The sequence below is a fragment of the Saccostrea cucullata genome, unplaced genomic scaffold (assembly GCF_032062105.1).
Source record: "Saccostrea cucullata isolate Sc308-1 unplaced genomic scaffold, CSIRO_AGI_Scuc_v1 ctg19246, whole genome shotgun sequence".
NCBI classification, from domain to species: Eukaryota; Metazoa; Mollusca; class Bivalvia; order Ostreida; family Ostreidae; genus Saccostrea; species Saccostrea cuccullata.
Genome location: NW_026939664.1, coordinates 1 through 9,329, shown reverse-complemented (window position 1 = coordinate 9,329; position 9,329 = coordinate 1). Strand labels below are relative to the sequence as shown.

General features: G+C 32.3%; 2 protein-coding genes across 2 annotated transcripts; both read right to left on the bottom strand.

Moving 5' to 3' along the window:
- Positions 1-1,481: 1,481 nt before the first annotated feature.
- LOC134253529 (uncharacterized) lies at positions 1,482-4,155 on the bottom strand. The gene is made up of 2 exons (XM_062736049.1): positions 2,168-4,155; positions 1,482-1,979 (listed from the first exon to the last, which is right to left on the bottom strand). The coding sequence occupies exons 1-2, from the start codon at positions 3,791-3,793 to the stop codon at positions 1,785-1,787; spliced, it is 1,821 nt and encodes a 606-aa protein (XP_062592033.1). The 5' UTR covers positions 3,794-4,155; the 3' UTR covers positions 1,482-1,784.
- A 3,036-nt stretch (positions 4,156-7,191) lies between these two features.
- LOC134253528 (protein lin-7 homolog B-like) lies at positions 7,192-8,700 on the bottom strand (the record flags this gene model as incomplete). The annotated part of the gene is made up of 3 exons (XM_062736048.1): positions 7,192-7,742; positions 8,198-8,252; positions 8,454-8,700. Coding segments are annotated over 3 exons (406 nt in total), but the record flags the coding sequence as incomplete, so codon positions are not given.
- Between the last annotated feature and the right edge of the window lie 629 nt (positions 8,701-9,329).

Genomic DNA, 9,329 nt, shown 5'->3' with positions numbered 1-9,329 from the left:
AACGACCGTTAAATATAGTATTACAGATGAAAACTATACTTAACGAATCGTTAACTATACTTAACAAATCGTTAACTATAGTTTACGGTTTGTAAAACTATAATTTACAGTCAATAAACCTAGTTTATCAATTGTGAAACTAGGTTTATCTCATTTTTTTTGTGAATTTGGCGTGCCATACACAAATGATAGTTTTCGGTGTTAAGTATAGTTTACGGTTGTGAAACATAGATTATCGCGTTAACTATAGTTTACAGATGTAAAAAATAGATTAACGTTGTTAACTATAAGTCCGTAAACTATAGTTTGCAACTGATAAACCTAGTTTATCGATTGTGAAACTATCATTAGCTCATAGTTTACAGTCCGTAAACTATAGTTTACAACTGATAAACCTAGTTTATCGATTGTGAAACTATCATTAGCTCATTTTTGTGAATTTGGCGTGCCATAGATTAACCTAGTTTATCGATTGTGAAACTATGTTTAGCACATTTTTGTGAATTTGGCATGCCATAGTGTATCCTTAAATGTATCAATCATGTAAGTTTGCGTAATATAATGCTTATAGTTACTAGGAAATGAGATCTGCTGAAAAACTTGAACCTGCTAACTTATCCAGAAAATGTACGTTAGATCCAGATTCTGAAGCAAGTCAATTAGCAGAAATGAGACATCCACGAAAACTTTGACTGCTCTCAAATCATTCTTTTCATTCCTAAGCTGAAATTGCAGCATCTGAAACCTTGACTGGTGCAATGAAACACGCTAGAAGAATTTCCCATGCATTTCTCTAGATCTTCTTTGAAAGAAAACTGCATCAAAATGCTGACACTGAGGGTATCACATAAACACCCGCTAACTTCGTCAAGGTGAGCTTAAAATAACCACTTCATTGACTTAAATTAAAAAGTTCATAGGTCAAGGTCGACATTTTCTTTGGTGCTTTCATCCTTTTTTCCATAAACAAGGGATACAAATTCCCTTTGCATCTTCCATCCTTACTCTTTTCATTAAGTAGGAGACACAAATTCCTGAATTACATGTACTTTGATTAATGATGGTTCGTGTAGTTCCTAATATTGCCAACCCTAAACCTGGGACCTGTGAAAAAACGGGAATCCACTTAAGAACCTTTCACTTCAGATCTTCTAAAACATATACCATCAAAATTTCACCAGGTCTTCATGATCTTTCCTTGAAAGTGGGTGTGGCCCTTCATTTGCAAAAGCTCAACTTCCCTTGACCCAAGTATATTTTCTATCAAGATTGGTTTAATTTACACCTTTGTTTCTAGGAGATAAAATGTGAAGAATTCATTCAATGCCTTAACCCACGAATAATTTCCATATGGACAAACAAAGTAGAAATCCTAATCAGAAACGTTGTCTCAGATGAGATAAGAAGAAAATTCTAAATAAGAAAAAGATCAAGATCAAGACAATTAACAATAAATATTTTAATGCTAATATTCACAATAAAACTAAACACAGTAATAAAATGTGCATAAAAATGTAAATCAAGGACAGCAACAAAGAATTTGAAGAAGCTTGATTAAAATCAGTTAACATTTTTCATTGTAATCTAAATCACAATTTTCTCCAATCATTTAAATTGCTGATTTAAAAAAAATGCAGATTATAATAATCCCCTGTTCCTATGAATTCTTGAAAATGTTGAACTTAAATTTTGGAATGAAAAGCCATTATAAATTGCATTGCTTTAAAATTATGATACACAACCAAGCACTTTGTTTCATTCTCAGTTAGTGATCAAAACCCCATTTAAGCAGTATGAAGCCTTTTATACACATGTTCACGATGACTCTGATTCAGAACAGGATCCAACACTCTTTGAACTTCTTCTATTCTTCGCTTAAATCGTTCTCTATCCCTCGCATATTCCTCCCAGTGTCCTTTGCGGTTCCATTCGTCTGCTTCATGCATTTCTGTGAGATTCTCTGCTGTTGCAAAATGAACCTGAAAAATAGAAATATTCATCTTTGACTTTACTCAGTTTTTTAATAATCTATTGTACCATTATCTAAATATCAGAAAAAATGTACAAAATAATATGGAAGCAATCCCAAATTATATTAATTTCATCAAGTACACTTTCTTTTACCATTATGAGATAACCCAACTAATCAGATTTCCCAGATACATACCTTCTTATTTTCCAGCGGAGCATCTTTTGGACTGGATTCTTGGGACCCAATCTGCCAGGCACGGTTTGCTGCACTGACAGCTTGGCTGACCTCTTGGCCTGGACTAGAACTGGTAGGAAAAATGGCTTTCTCACAGAAACTGAAAGGGCCGGCAAATTGAAAGTCAATATCGTCCTCCATAGACTCGGAGGAATCTTCATCACTGTCAAATGAAAAATCACTCTCACTGTCTAAAATGGAATGTGGATCACAATTTCCCATGATAAAGGCTATGGCACTAGCACCACAATTAGAAGGGTTTCCATCCTCCAATTTTCTTTTTTGACCCTGATCACATCTGAAAGTCTTTGAATGTTTGCTGCTTTTCCTTCGACTGCGTTTTTTATTGGAAGGGCGACATTTTTTATTCATACTACGCTGAAATAACACAGCATGTGGTTCATTATTTTGGCACTGATGAGCAGAATCTTCATTATCTTTGACCATTTGTTTGCTGTCATTGCAGTTTAATTCACCATTGGTGGCACAGGTATTTTCACATTCAATGTCCATGCCTTGCAATGACTCATCTCCAATATTCTTGGAACATGTATTGCTAGCACTGATTTTCACATCATCAGTTGCTAATAGATCTAAAATTTCTTCTTGAAGTTTTGAGCTTTCTGATTGAATTTCTTCACATATTTCATCATCCCAGTTGTCTAGTACTGTCACCGTGTTTGATGGAGATAATTTATTCTCGGAATCCCGCCTTCCAATGTTGAACCAGTCTGGTTTTGATTTGTCTACTTCTGTGTCATCTGAACTGAGAGCTGTACCATCATTTAAGGCATTTTCAATTGCGACACTTTCACCAAGACTTAAATTACACATATGACTAGATAAACAATCTTTACTGTCATTATATTTGGCTTTCTCCTCTTTCTTCTTTTCAGAATTTCTTTGTACCTCTTGTTGAGTCCTCTCAGAGTTATCACATTTTTGCTTTTTGCGTACTGAATCATCCTCGGACTTTGTAGGCCGAGCACACGACTTTTCACCCTCAGGAGATGACTTCCTAGGTGGAGCTTTCCATCCATATCGGAAATAACGATTGCTTTTTTTTCCTGTCCTATGGCTTTGACATTTCACAAACTGCTTTTTGGCCGATTCAGTTTGGTGTGGAAAGGCATTGACAACTGCAGGGTGAAACTGGAGATAAGGCAGTTGAAAATGACCATGATGCAATGTTTGGTGTTGAGAAATAGAACTACATGCATTCAAGCCAAGGCACCCAGCTAAGCCCTGAAAACTTCCAAAACAGGAAGCTAAGGGCATGTTTTTCGAGTCACTGTTTTTAGCTGCCATATTTTTATCACAAGCAAAATCACAAGAATCATGTAGCATCGGAAAGTCCGACATACTACCAACAAAATTATCCTTTGAAAAATTGTTTTTTTGCATAATGCCACCAACAGTTTTTGCAAAACAAGAAGCCATGCTGTTGTTATGATTCTCTCTCTTACAAAGTGTGTTACCCGTACTATCAAGCCTTAAAAGACTTGGCACAGTTCGTCCACCGACTGATGTACTATCACAGCGGTCTGTTCTACAGAACCAATTCTTAGTTTTTCCATATGGATTCATGACAGACACAAAGAATCCTTAAAGTCTCGTATTCATGTCCCTGTCTTATTTTCGTCTTCTTCGGGTAGCAAGTCTTTTAGTCTTTCACTATATTCCGCGGGGATAAATTCGACACACTCAAATGGATTATGAAATGGCCACCTACACATAGACCTAGCAAATGCGGACGTTGTTTCTCTCCAATCTTGGTGATCCGTTTTCTTTATAACAGAGCACTTACTACTTTCTGATTCGTTTGAATTATTAGAGACACTCTTAGAATCCTTCATAGATCGATTCATGTTTTCATTCCGTTATTGTGAACTTTAGAAATTGAAATGATTGTAAACTCATCTTGTCATATGTTTTCTCGGTAAAATCATTCTCGGAAGTTCCGGAAAATTTCCGCTTAACTAAAAATACTTCCGAATAAAAAATAGAACTCGATAAGTGAGAATTACTTTCTTTATACTTTTTCTTTCTTAGCTGAAGATATATAACATTCAATTTAGCATTTTAGAAAAATAAATCCAGTTTGGATTTATATTTTAATTTTGAGATTAATCATTTTTGTTGAATTTTCATGCGTAGTGATCCCATGCTAAAAATATGTGAGAATGCCGATTGATGATTGCATCATGCATTCCAAAATGCAAATATAATAATAGGAATGGTCAATAGCTGTATGAATTGCTAAAATGACAACATATATATTGCAAACAATAAGAAATTGGACAACAAAAATCCTTAGTTTCATTTTAAAACGCACTTCTGAAAAACAATCTAGGCCTATATTTAGAAATGACGTTTGTTCTATTTTTATATTTCAATGAAAATAAGTAAATTTTGTTTTCTTTTCATTATACGGTTGTTTAAAAAATAACTACTGAAAATTTTGAAATTTTAGAAAAATGAACTATTATAAACTCTGGATCATTTTAGAAAATTTGAATTGTTTTTATTTTAAGTGTTACACGGACCGAATTTCAAATGTTCTAATTTCAAATAACCTAAACACTTTGAGTTTACTTTGAATATAGCTGCAGATCTGTAGCTCTCCGAAAAAATATATATTGATAAACCGGAGAGTTACAGTGCCACCCATTGAAAAAACTGTATATTTATTGCGCACAAAAAAGTGCGCTCAGTTCTTGATTAATTCTTCCAAATTCTTACCTCAATTGCAAAAAATGGAAGATTTCAAAAAATTCCTCTCTCCTCTATCAAGTACTCCCGTAGTTGAAATCTGAATGAAGCATAATGAACCGAATTATCTTAGAAACAAAAATGGCAGTATAAATAAGCGAAATGTTCTATGATTGCTTTATCAGGACCAAGAGGACCATTAACAACATATTATGAGGAATGTTTTGTTGTGGAAAGAGTCAAAGAATTTGTTAGGAACATACGGTTAATAATATTTTGAGATTACAGTTTTAAAAACATGGAGAAATAAATCGAGAACCGAACGCACTTTTTTGTGCGCAATAAATATACAGTTTTTTCAATGGGTGGCTCTGCACGTAGCTCTCCGGTCTATCAATATTTTTTCGGAGAGCTACAGATCTGCAGCTACTTTGAATACCCAAAATCCGATTTTAATTTTGAATATAAGTTCAATATTTTAAGTCACAGGCACCTGACGTTACTTATTTTTCTTTTAATAAAAAAAAATATACACATAACCTGACGTTACTTATTTTTCTTTTAATAAAAGTTTATTATTAGGTATGTGTATATTTTTTTTATATTAAGTAACATCAGGTGCCTGTGTTCTAAGTATCTAAAAGCTCTTTTGCTTATCCAAAAATCGAGGTTTTGAAATAGTTTTAAAGATCAAACCAGGTTTGGAATTGATATTTTGGATATTTGAAGTAAACTTCTAAAATCTCAAAGTGGTTTGGTTTTTGAAATTTGAATGGTTGAATAGAAATTCCAAATATCTAAATCGTTTTGAAAGTTGAAATTTAGAAGTTTGAAGTTAATTTAAAAATAGCAAAAGATGTAAAATGGTTCTTAATTTTAGATTGTTTTAAGTGTAAACTTTTTTTTCAGCAAACGATAGCTTAAAAGTCGAACGTTTAAAATAGAAAAATCGTTTTACGAAATTTGCATTTTGAACATTTTAGGTAAAAATCTATTAAAATTTTAAAACCTGTTCGGAAATTTAAAATTTAAAATTTTTGAACTAAAATATTTATTAACTTTCAATTTACCAAATTAGTTTGAGTTTTTGAAATTTATATATTTAAACTAGTACATTAACATTCTAAACTCAAAATCATTTTAGTTTGGTGACCTTCATCGAAATGCAGAGAAAACATTTCAACCCACGTAAAAAAAAATTGACAAGGAAAAAAAGGAAATTGCCCCAACTTAAAAAAAAATCCTATTTCGTGTGGGTAAAATCTACTACATTACCCTTCTTACAAAAAGTGAGGGGGGGGGGCAACCAGACCTTTCAATGAAAAAATTCAATAGTTAAAAGTTATGTTTGGAAAAAAGTGATCCAGCACAATACCATGATAAAGGTATAATATAGATTGATAAAGATATAGCTTGGTCAATGTAATACACATACTTTGATCAAGGTATTTTATGTAGAAACAAAAACAAAAACAAAAAACCAAAAAAAAATCTTGAAAAATTAAATTTAAATGTCGAATTATGAGTTGTTGTCAGTGTGTTGGCTCGTGCATGAAAAGTAGTCTGGTATCAAAATGACAGAATAAAAGAACGTCTCCTCAAACGACAGGTTTTATACTGATTTCTTTCTGTATGAGTATTTTACTTGCACGAATAAATTTACTGAAAATTTTACAACACAGAACTCGTCTTTCAGTATTTAATTAATTAATTTATTTTTTTAGAATTTTTTTAATTTTCATTATATAAGATACCTTGATCAAGCTATATACCTTTATCAGGGTATTGTGCTGGACCTGTTTATATGAACAAACAAATTACTAGGACAATTCTCAGTTAAGCTAGGACTTTCAGTCAGGCATGGGATTCTCGGTGCTAAGTAGGCCTGATTAACATCTGTCAAATGGCAAATAGATTCTATTTGGTTAAGAAATTTATTAACATCATGAACTTTAAAGATGAGACGACTTAGCTCCACTTATATGCCAGAAGAGACAATGTCATTATTTTTTTGATATGAGACATTATCAAATTTTATTTATTCAATACAATATCGAAAATGTGGTAATGAATTTTTAAATCCACTCTTTTTTAATTTTGCCCTTTGCCCGAGATTAGCACATACATGTACATGTACCATTTCATGGTTGAGTTCGACTTTTCCAAGGTATAAACTGGCTTTCTGAATCAACTGCAACACATCACTTGCACCGAACAACAATAACTCACAGTTCATTTCCAAAGATAAATCAAAGTTAAAAACTAACTACAAGTAAAATTAAAACTTTTTATTTCTTCTACTCTAAGATAAGCCATATTTTTTCAATATACTTGTATATATGTACAATACATTTGCTATTTGTAAACTGTCTACCATTTAAAAAAATGTACATGTGCCTTTTATATTGCAAAAATTTACAAAATGCAAGTAAATGAATGAGAATCTTGATTTACAAATGAAATCCTGATTTACAAATAAATACACTTTTAAAATTCTCTGTCATACAACAGCACAAATAATCATACCTCAGTCTATATCACTAACCTTTTACTGATTCCTTATTGAACATCACAAAATTCAATGTCAATTGTCAAGCCATTACATCCTTGGTGACTTTGTTCCTATCTAGGTACAATATATATACTTCTTTAACTAAATCCCAGATAATTGTCAATGTTTTATGTATTTTAAAAAAGAATTGATGTTGTTGTGATGGTTACTATGGTGACTGTCTCCTTCTGGATGACACCCTTTGTTTGTCAAACCTTGCCTCCATTTCTTCTAAAACCCTGGGATTGTATCGGACCACTAGTCTTACTGTACCTGTAGATAATAAGTATAAAATAAATGAAATAGTCTCTATAATGTTCATGGCTGAAACCATGCCCCAGGTAATTTTATTGGGAATTTCTCCAAGATAGTTGCAAATGAAAGTATTGACAGTAAATTCCATTGTTTCATCATCAAAGTGACTGTGTTTATCTCATCATCACGCTTTAAAATATTTCAAAACACATTGTTAATATAAGCTGGTATTGAAAATCTCTTTTATGAAAGAATCTTGTTCATTATACTGTCCAGTGGTAATCAGAAGTTAGTTAGTGTAGTTCTTTATGCAAATGAATTAGTTTTGACTTATTTACATGTATAACACAAACAAACAAAAATAGTAAAATTAAAAAAAAAAAATAACAAAGATGGTTGAGATTTTCATAGACATATATTTGTAAGTATAATTTGAAAAAAAAAGCATATATTGATGTACATTGTAAAATTACCTTTGGCCTGTTTAAGAAGTTCCACAGCTTTTTCATGATGCTCTCCTTCCACACTCTACAAACCAAAAATATTCAAAAAAAAGTCCAGACTCCATTTACCATGTTTATTTCAAGAACTACACAGATATGAAACCTCATGCAAAAATTATTTTGTCAATCATTCATTTATCTAACTCAAACTTCGCCTGACTAAGACTAGCATTATACTTGGACATTTACAGTTAAACTTTTTTTTCTAAGAATATAAAATACTTACAACCCCATTTACAGAAAGTAATTGATCACCACGCTTCAAGCCACCATGTCTATCTGCCACTCCACCTTGGATAATTCTAGAAATATAGATCGGAGAATTCTGTTCCTTTCCACCCATTACATTGAAGCCGAGCCCCTCCTCAGTTTTTGGAAGTTCTACCACCCTAGGATGGGCATGTCCCTCACTGGCTGCAAAAGCTGCAACTGTGGCCTGTGATAAAAAATAAATGAATGAAAAGTTTGCTTGGCTTCAAGGGTAAAACATCATTAACATCCCTGTGATGGGATCGGTTGCTCATATCTACAGTTAATGGAGATTAACAATTTTACAACTGCTAAAGGAAATAATTATATCTATCAGCTTCTTTGGTATATATGGTTACATAAATCCAGTTGAACTTCTGCATCTTAAACATTATCTGTCATATCTATGTCCAAAAAAAGTGATTTGGAACTAATGTTTATGATATGCATGATGATAAATTAGTAGTAAAAGTAGTGTTGATAAAAATTCCATATATTAATAGGTGCTTGCAAAAAAAGGTTCCATTGATAGCATTCTTTGCTATGATCATTCAGCATGCTAAATATTATTGGTCAGCATGCTAAATTGGGAACCAAATTGCTTAAGAACTATATGCGGTATATTGCATATCCTTGCCCCCACTGAAGTCAAATTATGAGAAATATAAACTAACAGAACATATGATAGTTTCAAAGTAGTTTATTGACAATTTTTGTTTTCATGACGTCACAAACTAGTCCAAATTTATCTCATTTTCTTGAAAGAGGACAAAATGGACAAAATTTCAACAATTTTAGCTTTAAAATTTATAGAGCGCAAGTTTGCTCAGGAACAATATTTACACATTTCATT